Source organism: Fistularia commersonii, chromosome 21 (genome assembly GCF_037954325.1).
Source record: "Fistularia commersonii isolate RoL2024-O1a breed Wild chromosome 21, RoL_Fcom_v1.0, whole genome shotgun sequence".
Taxonomy (NCBI): Eukaryota; Metazoa; Chordata; class Actinopteri; order Syngnathiformes; family Fistulariidae; genus Fistularia; species Fistularia commersonii.
Genome location: NC_141304.1, coordinates 6,014,767 through 6,030,717, shown reverse-complemented (window position 1 = coordinate 6,030,717; position 15,951 = coordinate 6,014,767). Strand labels below are relative to the sequence as shown.

The window sequence follows — 15,951 nt, the reverse complement described above, 5'->3', positions numbered from 1 at the left end:
GCAATTTCAGCGCAACCATATGGCATTGAAAATGGCTGGCAGACCAGACCATAAAACAAACAGGCTAGACATGGCTATATGACATACAGGACTGTCTCAGAAAATTAGAATATTGTTATAAGGCTCTTTATCTTCTGTAATGCAATTACAAAAACAAAAATGTCATACATTCTGGATTCATTACAAATCAACTGAAATACTTAAAGCCTTTTATTATTTTAATATTGCTGATTATGGCTTACATCTTAAGAAAACTTAAAAATCCTATCTCAAAATATTAAAATATCGTGAAAAAGTAAATTTTGTTTCTTTAATTGCATTACAGAAGATAAAGAACTTTATCACAATATTCAAATTTTCTGAGACAGTCCTGTATAGCTGTTTTTGAAGTTGCCGCACATTAAAACGAGGTGTATTTATCAATGTAAAAAAATATATGAGTGATTGAATAACATATTCTGCAAGCTATTTTGGTATTAAAACAGTTTCACATTAGTGCTGTATTTTATCATCTTCTTGTAATATTCATAATGAGGCTCATTACCGCCTCTCTGGTTGTGTCTCCTCCCCCTTTTCCTTTCTCTTCTTTCTCTTTGTTTCGTTTTGAGCCTTGTGGAAAAGTCCACAGTAGCCATTCATATTTTCCATCAATGGCTATAGTACCTATAATGACACAGTCCTTTTATTCTCCCACTTATGATGCAAATCTGAGCACCCACAATCTCTGGGGGGGAAATTTTTGCAACAGACAGTTGGATGCCGGGGGCTGACACTCTGTCTTTCCTCCCCAAACGTTTCTTCTGCACTGACCTCCTCCGCCTCCCGGCATCTGGGTTACACACATACATGGTTTGTCGTGCCCTGTGGCCCACAGTGAGCCTCTGAGCGCTGTCTCCTTCAAGAACCGTCTCCCCAACTTCTCAAGAGTCAGCTGACGATAGGTGGATGGCGGAAGCCTGATAGCTCCTGGGGCTCTTCCCAATCCCCCTGCCTTTCTTTTATTTTTTGTGCCGTCTATCTGGCCACACAAAGCCCAGCATGACTATACCACAACACGCACTCTCAAAAAAGCCTGTTTGTCTTGTCACTCATTTGCTAAGCAAAGCTTGGTCACATGGTGTTACAGCTACAATTAAGATGTCATCTTGTTTTCTTTTTACGATAGATAATGATGCACTCCCCCCAACTCCCCATCCAAATCTTACGAGGGTAGGCTGGTTTTGTCTCAATTTACCACCTCATAGTGCTTTTCCATCAAATTTGTAATATGTATGTGTGCGTTTTTAAGCACGGTAAACCATAGAAAACTATAAAATAACCGATCATTTCCATAACTAGAAATGTACAAGCTTACTGGATGTGGCCTGTAAACAGCAGAAAACAGCACAGAAGACAGAAATATATCGATTCCGTTTTTTTTTTTTCATCTTTATGCTTATATTTCAAACTCAAAGGAAACAAAACCTGCTTAAATTAAGAGGAGTATAGACAAAGCCAATAAATATTGCGAAACGAATTGACTTGTCACTGACTGAGAATAAATGCTTTTCAACTTCAGTGAAAAGCAAGATTTTAGAAGGTCAGCCAAAGTGGAGATAGACACAGAAACAGATCTAACATAAGATATGTAAGTTTCATGTTGTTGAATAACCTTTTTATGACCAGAGCTGACCCACTTTCATTATTTATGAGTTTTCATGTACAAAACAGCTGTATCATATCACATATATCACATATAATGATCCTCCTGTGGAGCAGCATAACCTGGAATGAACCATCCTGAGTGTGTCAGGCAGACTGTCCGCGATGTGTTGGCCTCGCAGCCTGTCAGCTGCATTCTCAGTATGTGGTTGAGCTCATCAGCTGTGGACCTCTGTAGATGACAGCTGTTTCCCTACACCACTTAGGCTCCATATTGTTCCCTCAGAGTCCCCCCTCCTCCCCCTTCGGCACTTGCTACACATGCTAATTGCCATCTGATGTTAGAATGAGCCTAGAGACCGGGGACCGTGATGATCTTGGTAACACGGCTACCCCTGTCACGGCCTGCTATGTATTCTCAGAAGATTCAGACCCATTAATACTGAATATCTTGGGATTGAGCTGAACTGTATGAAACCGAATGTCTGGATTTTTATTAAATTTTCAAAATGGGCCATTTCAAATGAGGTGCAGAAGCCAGGGCATGGCTCAGAATATACACTTGGAGGACAGAAATGTTTGGTGTTTGGTTTACATCAAACTAGGCCTTAAAACTCAGGTGCATATTCCTATTCCCTTTATCATTTTAGCACTATTGACCGTTTTCTACAGTTTGTTTGCTAATGTTAGCAAAAAACGCCTCCCCATCCAAAATCCCTGGGTTCAGTGTTCTTAATGTTAATTATGGTCTAGGTTCAGGATCCTCCAGATTCAGTGTTCCACAGCCACGCAGGTGCCTGCAACCATTGACTGACTGGAAAGTTGCCATGGTTGAACAACTTTGTGGGATAGGTGGTGGATTGTGTGTTTTTTGATAAAAATAAAAAAAAAATCTGAATCTGTACTAAGGAGCTATTCAGGGATCAAGTCATCTTTGAGTTGCAATGCTTCACCATTTTAAATCAAACCTCAATGTTTACTTGAGTTCTTAAGTTTCAACACATTTCCAGGGATTTTGCATCTCCTGCCCCCAAATGGATACCAATCATATCATACTGACTCTCCTAAATTGTAGAATTCTAACTTAAAAAGAGCAAAAGCACAGCTTACTCTTTTTCCATGAATATTTTATTGTTTTTCGTTTGTTTTTACTTAAAAAGAGCAACAAGAAAGTGATTAAACAACTTCCATTGATATTGGTACACACAATGATGCAGTGGTTAGTGCTTCAGCCTCACAGCGAGCACGTTAGATTCCAGCACGGGGCCTTTCTGTGTGGAGTTTAAATTTCTGCATGGGTTTCCTCCAGGTAAAACATGCGGAAAACGCAGAAAAAGGTTAATTGGAGATGCCCACCTGTGTGAATGAGTGTGTGAATGGTTGCTTTACAGCCCCCAAAAGACTGGCGACCTGTCCAGGGCGGATCCCGCCTCTCAGCCAATTAGAGCTGAACCTGAGTGCAGGATAAGCGGTAGAAAATGAAATTTACATTTTCTGTGATTTCCGGCAGTATGACTGAAACCAGGCTCATGAATGATTAGAAAACAGTGCATGACACTGGCAGACAGTTAATAATCAAGCCCCAAAAACAGAACCTAATTTACCACACCATTTCCAGCACTAAGTGTTTTGCGTCTTTGTCCCCAAGGGTCGTGAAACACTCAATTTCCCCATCTACTGTTTATAAACAGGCATTACAAGATGAACGCTAATTACGTGCTTGCCGTACTCGGACAACAACTGATTCTACTCCGCCTGAGGGGAAGAGTTATAACAACAGCTTGAAGAGAATGAGCCTTTTTAACGAACAGTCTTGTGTGAAGCACATGACTTGCATCGAGAATTGCTCTCAGGAATGACATCAGACAGGGTGACAGACCGTGGTGTGAGGTCACCGTGATCACGGCTTTGGTACCAGGCCGAAGAAGGAGTGGGTAGGGTTTGGATGACAGTAGCCGTGTAGAATAAATTACACGGGAGACGGAGACTGACCATGAACATATATTACAGAGGAGAGCGCTTAGCACAAAAATGAGCTGACATGGAAAACACGGCTTGTTTGACTTGAGGGCTAAAAGCATTTGAGTGTTAAATTGTCAATGTGATGTCACCCAGGAGACAAACGACTTTCACTTCTAGATGTCATTGTGCATATTTTTAAATACACCAAGTACTTCGGGCTCTGCAATTCCAATCAACGCAACAGAGCATTCATGTATTTTATTCCATTATATTGAGAAACTAAGACAATTAATTGATAATCAAAGTATATAATTAGGAAAAAACACTTAACAAACATATGGCTGGAGTGGAGGTGAATCTGAATCTGGACTTGTCATTTTTAAAGGCTCAACAAAGCATATGTGAGACCATGTATCAGTATTGTACCTGCACCTGCACATGTATCAGTATTCAACCATATCCCCACTATCTGGACCCTCGCTAAACAGACAAGAGTCTCTTTTCTGTTCATTTATCCACATTCTTGAGCTTCAGTACCATTAACCTTGGTGGTGATGTTAGTGTATTTGCTATAACGTATATATGCATGTGCTTACCATAGATTTTGTACTCTTAACTAGTCATCTGGTCATACAGATGGAACAGACTGAATTTTTCTTACCAAATCTCATTTGCAGGACAGCAAATGTGTTTGGAGTTTTGTTTTCTTGGTCATAGGATTTAAGAGCGGATGGTTGTTCGTGATTGCGCCACTATTCCTGAAATTGAAAACTTTCTGTTTTAGAGAAATGAAACTTGAGCTTGGTGGATTTCCAGACAAAGAAAAAACAGGTTATGAGCACAATGCTTACCTTTACTTTAAGAAGTAAAACTCTTAACGTCTTTGGTCTGAGAACATATTTACCGACTAGCCTTTGGCCAGGAGCTTTTTTTTTTGCCTCAAAGAATAAGTCTGTGGAGGCCAAAATTAGTTTCTCTCATAGGTCAGCAGGTCTGAGCTGCTGGGCCATTTGACCAAATGCTACAATATACAATGTAGCAATGAGCATCATACCAACATACCAACTGTTCATCATGGCAAAGGATGAAGAGCGTAACTCCATGACAGCAGGCACAACTGACTCTATTTTCTATCCTTACACTGTCAAGTAAGTTATTTTTTGGTTCCCCCAAGGAGTACATGGTATTACTTATTTACATTCCAATAACACAAGCCAATTATCTATCCATGTTGTAAGTAAATTTCAGACTTTTGGATTCATTTTAATTTCCCCGCCCTCTTGAGCCGCTCAGTCTTATTGAGCCCGCTTTCTGAGAAGAATCTATGTGTATTACACTGCATGCAATGAACGGTCCCAAAACGGCTGCTCTTTGCCCACATGGCAGTCATGTCTGTGTTCAATAGCAGATTCTGTCCACCATATGCCTGGTTGTTGCTTGCAGCAGCTGTGGCCTTCCATGCCTGACCATATTTATCATGGTTAGCTAGTTACAATGCATCCATTCTCTCAAATTGAATCTCTGATGACAAATCCAAAAATAGACCCAGCTGGTTCTTGCAGTTAGAAGGTGTACATTTACTGTAAGAATACTTTTGATGTGCTAATCATCTTTTAATGTCACAATTTTTAAAGGTCCATTTTGGAAATGATTATTATTGCTGGTTTAATTTGCACATGAAAATGTTGTGATCAACTAGTTTTAAAGAATTGATTTTTTTTAGTACTGAATAACCCCCCCAAGCACCAGTTCTTGACAGATTTTTTTTCTTATAGTAATAAATTCCATTGTAGCTGGAATTCAATGAAACTTCCGAGGATCATTTAGAAATATGGTTCTCTTTCCTCGCCTTTGAGAGCTGTAAGGCAAAATTCGGTTCAAGGACATTAAGATATTAAGCGCAACATTTAAGTTCGTATTGATTTTGTAGTTTGGTAGACCAAAACACTTTTCCTAAACTGGATATATGTCATCAGTTTTCCAGCAGACAATACTGATAGAATAATGAATGGGGAGCTACAAATAGGGAGGAGTGTCTAACATTGTGCCGATGACTTAAGCGGGATAGATGTGTTACTTACATGTAAATTACTCCTGTTCCGGTTTAAGTATTAAAACGACAGCTTTGAGAATCGAAAAAACTCAACACATTGGCCCTTAAGCAAAAACGTTTTGATTTCGTATGTCAAGATTCTGTTGCTCATATGTGAGGTTGAACTTTACAAGTGTTCCACACTGGATTTACCAAACACTCATAACACTGAGAACGAACATGAACTTTGTGATTTCAGTAACAAATACCTTTTTTTGGTTACATTTTACATGCTGTTTGTGGTGTTGTAGTTGCATTACCACCAGGCTCGATTCTCCTTTTTTATTCGTCACTGCCAAAATTGTCTACTCTACTAGTCTTTTCTTTTTTTTTCGAGCCACCCCTTTATAAGCTCTTGGCTATGACGTCACAACAGCTATACAACATTGCAACATCACAATGAGACTTGAAAACTTTCAGCCCACTTGAATTGTCGAACAGGGCAAACAGGAATATCACACAATAGCCGCATCACAAACACTATACTTCAGTGATGTCAAGTAACACCCTGGGTTGAGTCCATGTTACTCGAACTCCCTCAGACAGCCTCTAAAACACCAGAAAACATATGTAGTAGACAGATTTGGTGCACATAACGTACTGTATGTTCTTATCTCATTGGTGTGAGGTCAGTCCTGGACAATAGCGAACATAAATCATCAGATATGACAAAATAATACAGCACCTGTATTTCAGCTTCTTTTTTTTGTTGAAAAAGTGATTAATAGAGGTATCACAAGATGATCTTGAAGAATTACACTGGTTTAAAATGTTTGGGTTCATAGAACAACTAAGAAATATGTAGAACTAAATATCTGTTTAACATACAGTTGTGTATGTTTCCCATGATTAAGGTCCACATTCCTTCCCTGTTAAATGCTAATCTGATTTACTATAAAAGGCGAAAGTCACAGCTGTTTAATACAGCCAGCTCTCTGCCTGCAAACAGTAAATTGATATGTTTATTTCCACAACATATGCTTCACTGCATATTTTCATCCGCATGCATAACATCAGCACTGAAGTGACGGTCTGTGCAATGAGCCTAATTTGCGCTACAATTTGTTTATTGTTTGTTTGCATAATTCAGATGAGGGAACATGTGGAGGAACTGTTTCACAGGAAACTGACTGCAACCATTCCTCACTGGCTACATAGGCTGTCTGATCTCTGGTGCCGAAACATAAGACTGATATAAGATAAGATTCGATATAATCGAATAAGATTTGATAACTTTCCGGTTTATGTTTGGGGGTCTTATTAATACAACAGCAGTAGTAGCAGGTCCATTTTTATAATCCCTCCTTCTAATATTCCCCTGGATTTACAGGTTGTAGACAATTACGCTAATGTTTTCACCAAAACAGCATTTTTATTTATTTTTTTTGCTTAGACTCTTAAGTGTTCTTGGAAACTACGCTCGCATAAACAAACAGCAGGATATTGCTTCCAGATGAAGTGCAATGAGTTTCATGTCTGCTTTTCCTTTCACTTGGTTTTCCCAAAGTTCTCCACCTTGTTTGTCTGAGTCAGGTGTAGACTTGTGCAAAGCAGGACATCCGTTAGCGAGTCTTAAAAATATTTCTCTCTAGATTTTTACATGAAATTCTTTCAAGTTTCATTTTTAGACTTGATCCCTTATCCCCACTGAGCCATACAGGACCAGCTTTTCGGATGCCCTTGTAAAATATAAAGGGGTGGAGATGACAGAACTCAGGAAATTCCTCCCTTATCCCAGACACTGACAGAACAGTCCCATGCCATTTTTGAGACCATAAAGTTTTATCCTGTCATAAAATGTTATAAAAAGAAGATGAAGTCATTGTTTTTTTAATCCAATTCATTAAATGTCACATTTTAGTTTAGAAAAAAAAAACAGCATTCATGTCACTGAGTTATGATTTTATTTGTATCCATGACATGACGCGAACTGGCCAGTTACACACCTGATAAACACATATCATCCAAATACTTCATTTACTAGCGTTTTTATATGGATGGGGAGACAGAGCCGGCCCCCTCCCCTACTCTGTATGAGACAGTGTTTTGGACCAGGTCCCAGGACCGAGCCTGCGCCACCCAAGTCTCTCCAGAGTGACGACTCTCTCTGACGTTACATCAGCTGTGGAGACATAGTGCATTGTTTGTGCAACAGAGTAGATGCTCCCCGCTGTCCGAGTGAGAGTGAGACCGGCTAAAGTAACTCTGCAGGTCAGATTTCTGATGCTTCTGCGAGGCGTTTTCTGTTGAAGTATATAGAGCTGTCACGTGGAACAGACACTTAGTCATGGCGGTGAGCTTAGTGCGAGGAATGGAGGACCTGGTTGCATCGGGCAGCCAATTTGTTTGGAGCCTTGCGCATCAGACCTTGAGGAGGTGGTACAATCGTGGACTGATGCCATGCCGACGCCTCTTAGAAGCCTGGTTCAAGGTTGGGAAATGCTACCAGGTATGGCGGCTCCTTGTGAAACGGTACAACTACTAAGAGCAGATGTGATTAATTACTACGCTCCCGACAGGTTACTTTAAATACCCCCATTTTTTTTAAGATGTAAATTAAAAATGATTCCCCTATAAGCCAATGGACCCTGAGTCAACACTATTTAGCCAATTCTTAAGAGTATCCATGTGTTTATTAGCGGGAGTTGGGACACACAGACTGTTTTCAATGAGTCGCAGAGCCTGTTTTTTGGTTAACAAGGGTCTCTCCTCTAAAACATGTGGCACTCATTAGAAGAAACACTTTTGATCTCTCTGTTGGGCTTAAAAGGAGAAAGTTGTGTTGAATACAGTTTGTTGTTTGAGCACCCGAAAGCTGCCTGCATGATGTGCATGTCCAACGTTCTGGGTCAATGTTTTTGCCTTAAGTTTTTTGTTATCGTGCTTCGTATAAATATAGTTGGAAGAAACAGTCCATCCCAACATTAACATAATGGAGGTGTGAGAGGGCCAATGTTTGAGATATTGGTTGAGTTGATTTCTACCTTAATGCAATCAATTTAATGGCATTTTTCCGAAGGAATACAAAGTGCCGAAAGTGCATTTGATAAACTAAGAACACACGCTCTCTTTCCAGAAATGATGACACAGACTCTCAGAAGATTCCTTATTTGACTTTGACAGGATTAATATCCCAAACAGCTTACTGAAGCTAACTGAAATTAAAAACCAAATGTTCTCTTTAGATAATTAGATCTGCAGGCAATTACCGCATTTTGTTTTTCCTGTTTTTTTACCTTGCTGTGAACTGTCGCTTTTTAAGTTTGTGTTGGTTAAGAGTAAGTTACTGCAAGTTTGTAAACAAGTTGTAACGGATTTTATTTTAACATTTACACACTTCATGCAGAATGTTAATCCAAATGTTAAGTGCCTTCTAAATGAATCCGATATAACAACCAACACCTTTATAGGCTGCATCATGAACAGATTCCAAAAATCAAACACAGTTAATCCTACCTTATCAATGCCATTATTTATTTATTTATTTTTAATTTATTTTCTAGTTTAGTTTAGTTTAGAAGGTGTTCGTTTATTTATTCACCTTGGACTTCTGATGTATGACTTGTGAACCTAATGGAGGTAGTGTGCAATATATTTGTGCTATTTCTAGTAAGAATATCGAAGTCAACTTTTCGCCCTGCTTTGGTAGAGTGTGTGAAGTTGTTGCAAATACACTGAGCTACATCTGAGGAGATTATTGCGAGGGCGATAGAGGAGCACCAAAGGGTGTTACTGCCAATGATGACACAGCTTCAGGGGGGTGACCTCCCTGATTCTGCCCTAATGGACCTTTTCCATCATCTTGGTTGTCACTTTGAATCTCTCTCTTCCATTCCTTTTCTCCTCTGCTACAATGGAACCAGTGATTTCTATCAGGCTCATGAGAAAAGAATGAAATTGTTTTCTCTAGCCCAACTTTGTAGATAAGCAGAACACATTTGTAACTATTATCAATGACCTACAGGGGACTGGATATACACCTATGTTTTTGGAGTTATAACTACTAAACATCAAGATTATAGCTGTATATGATATTTTTGCTTTGGCAAGCAGGTCAGATTATGTGTTGGGGATTCAGTGGGTTCTCAGCAAAGAGTAATTTATTGAACAAACAACATCTTTTCTTTCAAGCATTAGTTTGAGGTTCATTCAATACATATTGAACATACGCAAAACATATTTGTTTTCTTATTAATATAGTTCCATTTCCATTCATGAATGTGTGGAAATTAACCCATTTTACATGATATTGAATCATTTTTACAAAGTAAAACAGAAGAAAACCTACTACTTATTAATATTTCAGATGTATTTTTTTAAAGAGATCTTTGATTGTTCTGGAAGAAAAAATTCCAAATATATATTTGGAGGTCAATCTGGTATTTTGTGTTGCAGCTGGGAGTTTGAAGTGACACAGTCAAATGAAGAAGGCTTTTGTCTGTTACTGTTTTCATTTCATTGAAGTGCAACACTACATAACTGATAAAGGAATTCTTCTAAGGAATCTCAGGGGGTTAAATAGGTGGGGTTTATCCACTTACAAATGCTTAAGTTTGCTATTTTTAGATCTTTTGGACCACTGAGATACACCATTTAAAAATATCTAAGACAACAGCTCAGTTCTAAAATTTATCATGAACTGAAAGAACAAGATACGCTGTAGAAATCTGACATTCCACAATATCATAATATCAAGTTAGCGTGAGTACAAATGAAAGTTAGCCTCCGCCTGTCCAACCGCAAGTGTCGCTGAGGTTAAGGGCACTGGAAAAACAACAAAGTGGAAAATTAGTGTGCTTGCTGTAAAATGACGGCTTTCTCGTAGTGCAAAGAGGAGGTCCTGGAGAATCCGGAGGTCTAAAGTTCATTGCTGTGCCTGAAAAGGGTCCCCCCCCCGCCCTGTGGTCACTGTCTGGATGTTGGCACGTCCACAGTTTCCGACACCAAGGCCAAGCACTTGCATGCCACATGCTTTTTGAAGTCGCAAGAATAAAAGATTTCTAAAACATGCTCTTGCCAAGAGACCAAGTTAGTCAACAGAAGCGTTCAGCCTCAGCTTTAAGTTGGGTGAAACACAGGGGTGACTTTTTATGACATTATCATTTGTCCTTCTCTATAATTTCCTGTGCATCAGATTGTAAGATATATTTGTTGTTCTTTGTCTGATGAAATATGTGTGTATCATTGTTGATTATTTTGAAAAAAAAAAAAAAAAAAAGAAAAAAGAAAAAAAAAACGGTGCTGTTTGAAACCAAGTGGGAACATGTTGTCTGTGTGCCAGTCATTTGTCTCCTAAACAGCAGGAGGCACTAAAAGTCACACGTGTTTGTGTTGTTTGATAGCTTTTATGGCAGAAATGGATTCACTGGTGCTAAAGCTGTTGAACTGATATCTTTTTAACAATAACCCATTCATGCATTATTCAACAAATCATGGAGTCCTTAAAAATAATGGGTTAAAGTCATTGGTTGTAAAACAACATGCTGTTCTAAATGAGAGACTGATAGAATGCAGTTATGCATCATGATATTGTCTAGAGTGACAAGTACCTTGAGATGTCCAAAACTTTAATTTTTTTTAACTACCAGTTGTTAAGCCTGAACTGACAAACCAACTAAAATACACTGTACCAACCCCCTCTCTCTTTATAGATGTATATACAGTACATGTATACAAAAGAAACGCACTCAGCCTCACTTTCAAGCCTACAGGCAATGTAGGAATAATGAAAAAAGTGTAAGATGAAAAAGTCATTATCTTATCCTGCAACAAAAGGTAGATCTGCCGAAACCAACAGAATAAATCTTAGTACCATTCTCTTTAAACAATACATCAGGAATTCAATTAAATTTGTAGCTGGCCTCAATTGTTCCATATAGGAGAGTAAAATGTGAATGATGACGTTCCAGGGATATTCATCAGATCTGTCCGGGCATAGAGGAAGGATGTGTGTGAGAAAAACACAATACTGTTTGAGGAACCTCCTGGACAAAATGACTCCTTATGTGACTCATTTTATACGCACGACAAACACATAGGTTTGTATCTGAAATGTGTGCTAGCGCTTACGTTTATTGTATGATAAACAATGCATTTGATCCTTTACAATGACAGGCCGATGTAAATGCTTGCCCACTGGTTCTTCCTTGCCAGTCACCCACCGCAAACATGTCACCAAAATTAGTCACATTTTGCTGAAATAATCTTACTTTTATTCAAAAGCTTCACATTCTCATGTTTTTATGTTGTTTTTTTTAATTCCTCCAGATGACAGAGGGACGTCAATGCCAGATTCACCTACTGGATGGGAGGAAGCTGGAGCTGCTGGTTCAGGTGCAGGAATTTTTCAGCTTACTTAATTTATTTAATTTGACCCAAGGGTCAAAAAATATATGCTTGGTTCTATTCTATATACTGTAGTTCCTTGGATAATCTGTGCTTCAGTCCAAGACGGTTGGTTTCTCCATGAACCGAGAAGTTCCTCTGCAAACTATTTTAGGATTTTTTGGTAAATAGAAAACAGGATCTTGAAAGAGACGTTTTCAATTTAGGTTACAAGATCATGCATTTTTATTCCCTGAATGGCAGAATAAGGTACAGATATAAACACAATATTCCTATTTTCCACAGTTCTTTTAAAGGTTCCCCGCAGGCAATCAAAGGATTCCTTGAGTAATCCTTCTCAGAATCTTAAGACTCGAGAACCTCTCAAAATTCCAGTGAATGGCCCATATTGGGTTTAAGTACTGAAAAGGGTTCACCTTTTATGACCCACATCTAAATTGAATCCACCACTGCTCATAAACTGCAAACTGCTAATGACCAACAATGATGTTTTTTTTTACACGAGTTTTTGCACAGGTTTTGCAGGAAAGTCAAGTGTAAGCTTTTACAGGTGATTTAATTGTTTTCTATTCATTGTTTCACAGAAATCTTGAATATTTTCTAACCTGACCTGTTTTAATCTGCACTTTCCAGCCCAAGCTTTTGTCCCGTGAGCTGTTGGATTTGGTGGCATCCCATTTTAACCTGAAGGAGAAAGAATACTTTGGGCTTTGCTTCATAGATGACACGTGAGTATATTTCTTGATCCAAGAAAGACTTGTGTCATGTGTTTCTCATTATTCTAATGTGCATTAGTCTCAATTTAATTGGTATTTAAGCTTGATTATATTTTTCACCCCCGGTCAGTGGCCAAAATAACTGGCTTCAGCTGGATCGTAAAGTCCTTGATCATGACTTTTCCAAGACCTCGGGTCCATTGAAACTCAAGTTTTTTGTCAGGTAGGTTGTCTTTAATAGAATCACTATCCAATAAATGCGTTTGATTTACATAATGATGTGAGAAATTAAACAAGAAAAAAATGTGAAAAGCTTTGTAAGGCTGTGCAGTACGTGACCTTGCCAGAAGGGGGCAGTGATACATCATTGTTGTCCTCACAGGGAGGATGTGGCAGAGCGTGATTAACCAATTTTACTCAAAATAAATTCTCCACAGGTTTTACATTGAAAAAATCACCTTCTTGAGAGACAACAAAACCGTGGAGCTCTTCTTTCTGAACGCTAAATCTTTAGTGTTCAATGTAAGTCAAACACATGTTATTATTAATATATGTTTTTGTATTTGCTATTAATATCCTGTTTTAACTTCCAATGCTATTTTGCCTGCATGCATTTTTTCTTCAATGTACCTCTTCTGGAAATGCATCATGTTGTAAAATTCAGCATCTCTTCATGTTGTCAGTTTCGTGTAGTTTTGCTGTTTCTGTTGTGCTAAATACATAACTAGAAACTTAAGTCATAAACCGATTCAAACGACCATCTCGCACATGCACATCCAAACAAAAACATTTTTGAAATTAAACACATGGCAGCATCCGCTGAGGCGCTGACTGGGAGTGCTGCATTCATGTACTGTGGGAATGTTTTTAAACTTTTTACAGATCAACGACAAAATTTAAAAACATACTGTTTCCTTACTTACAGGAAACATGCATTTTGGTTAAGGAAGTGAGTTGATCATTTTAGTCAATGATATTTTTGTCAATTTTTGACTTATCTCGTATTTTCGTGACCGAAACTTGAATGGTTCCGCGCTCTACGATGAGCACTTGAACGCAGCATAAGATCAAACTTTGCAGTGCAGGTTTTTTTTTTTTCGCGGGGAGAGCAGACTGGTCACTATGGGAGACGGAGACTGTTGAACCTGCTTTCGGACCGTACCACTTAACCGCGGGGCCAAAGTCCGAAACGGGAATGTCAGCAAAGGCTTTTTTAAAGCACCTGTCCGAATTGTAGTCCTTATTTGAAAGGCTTCAACCGACATGTATTGAAAAAAAGCCTTCAATGTTGTTTTCTTTTCCGAACAGTTTTAGATAAACCGATGCTCCCGCAAAAGTGGTTCAGTCGGTAACGGCAGGACCGAGGTACGGGACGGGGGCTCTTTTTTTTTTTTTTTTTTTTTTACCTCGAGTCAAGTGCTTGGGGTACGCAGCACTTTGTGTTTGCGTGTACACTTATTTCTCTCCCCCCGATCTTAGGAGACCATCGAAGTGGAGAGTGAAAACGTTTTCAAGCTAGCTGCCTTCGCATTGCAGGTAAGGGAAAAAAATACGTTAACTGAAATGTCACAGAGCGTTGGGGTTGAGCGAAGACAAACGGGGTGGGGTGGGGAGAAGGGGGACCTCTGGAAGTATTCGTCTATTGGGGTTGCTGTGGTCGTAACGGTGGTGAAAGAAACTGACACTTTCAGATCACTGTCCCTTGCTTTATGGACCCAGTGCCTCTGCTCTGTGTTTATCGTTTGGGTTTTATGGATCTGTTAAACGGAAAAGTCGATCACCGTGCTGCTAAAGCTACTCTGACGTTTGAAACGTGCGTGTCGTTTACCGGGCTTTGTGCTCCCTCCGCTGGCAACAGTGCAGACGCAAAAAAATGTCATGTTACATGTGTGTCATCCTCCAGTTACTAACTACTTATTCACCCTTTCTTTTAGGAGGCCAAGGGAGATTACACTAGGTAAGACTTTTTTTGTTTGTTTAAATGAATACCTAAAATATATACTGTGTGGGTAACCCAGAAGGTCATCTTCTGAGAGAGAGATTTATAGCATGTACTCCCTTGGGAGGAAAAAACGTCCGTCTCTTCTTCCTACTGATTAAATGTATGATATTTGAATTGAAAATTGAAATAAATTTTATTTCATATCATTCATGGTAACTGTCAAGGTACTCAAATTTGTCAGATTCAGATTCAATATGCCCTCTCCATACCACAGGTTAGTGCTGTCACTCTACAAACAAAGTGTATAGTGAAGTGTTGTTTCCTCTGACCAGGAAGAAAGATTTTGATTCCCAAGTTGTTAAGTCAATACCTATTGTATGAATGATGGCTGTTTATATTTTGAGTTAATATTCAACTTGGCTCAGATTTTTTTTCTTTCATGAAGGACTTTACTCTGTTGATAATTCCCTTGAGTTTGTCCATGTGACATTGAACTGAACCCTGGCTGGCCTGTTGCCATCCACACGCACCCACAGCCTCCACGTCATTGTGGCCAGTCGCAGTGTGTTTATAGGATTCGGTAATCTTTGCAAAGGCAGTTAGTGCTCTTGTGCTCTTTTATGTGATGGTATAATCTTGTGATAAATGTCACATATCCTGTCAAACTCGGCCGATCTGAAACACATGAAATACACAAGTACAACTGGGGTTGTAACACCGGTGCCAGATTCTGTAAACGGAAACGAGTTTTTCGTTGCAGGCCTTCGAAGCTTCGCCCAGTTGATGAAGTATGTCGTTTTATTTTGCTAGCCAAAGAATGAAGAGCAGGGGCTGATGTTGATCAGTAAACACCGCTAAAACCTGTGTGTTGTCCCAGTGATTTTCTACTCAATCCTCTGTCCTTTATGTGAAGACAAAGATTTGTGCCATGTAAGGAATAAGTTATGTATGGTTTAAATGCACATGGGTATATTGGCAATGCTGAAAATGCCATTTGACCTCTTGTTAAACCCATGCCTTTGTTGCAGAAAAAAGATACATTTGGCAGCATCTGTTTCAGCGCTCATTAACCGCCCCATTATTTTAAAGCATGATTGAGTTGATCAAGTGCCGATAACATTTACATGTTTAGGATCAAAAGAAGCTGCGGCGTTTCGATTCAAATCTACTTTTCCAGAAAATACTGTGAAGTCTGTACTTCCAGTCCATGTGGGCGTGAGGGGTTTCTGTGCTTTGTCCTGCCTGAAAGCACA

The 15,951-nt window shown here is 39.1% G+C and overlaps 1 protein-coding gene across 5 annotated transcripts in view; it reads left to right on the top strand.

Moving 5' to 3' along the window:
* The window catches only part of frmd4ba (FERM domain containing 4Ba), a 49,684-nt gene that overhangs the window by 13,036 nt on the left and 20,697 nt on the right, over nt 1-15,951 (top strand). Inside the window, exons 1-7 of one of the 5 annotated variants that reach the window (XM_086167860.1) lie at nt 7,880-8,144; nt 11,963-12,028; nt 12,674-12,768; nt 12,887-12,979; nt 13,194-13,278; nt 14,236-14,292; nt 14,691-14,713. In XM_086167860.1, the coding sequence (XP_086023986.1) occupies nt 7,983-8,144; nt 11,963-12,028; nt 12,674-12,768; nt 12,887-12,979; nt 13,194-13,278; nt 14,236-14,292; nt 14,691-14,713 (581 nt within the window). In that variant the 5' untranslated portion in view covers nt 7,880-7,982. Of the gene's footprint in view, nt 1-7,879; nt 8,145-11,962; nt 12,029-12,673; nt 12,769-12,886; nt 12,980-13,193; nt 13,279-14,235; nt 14,293-14,690; nt 14,714-15,951 lie in introns of those variants that run through there. The other 4 variants (XM_086167859.1, XM_086167862.1, XM_086167861.1 and 1 more) reach the window with 4 other exon arrangements.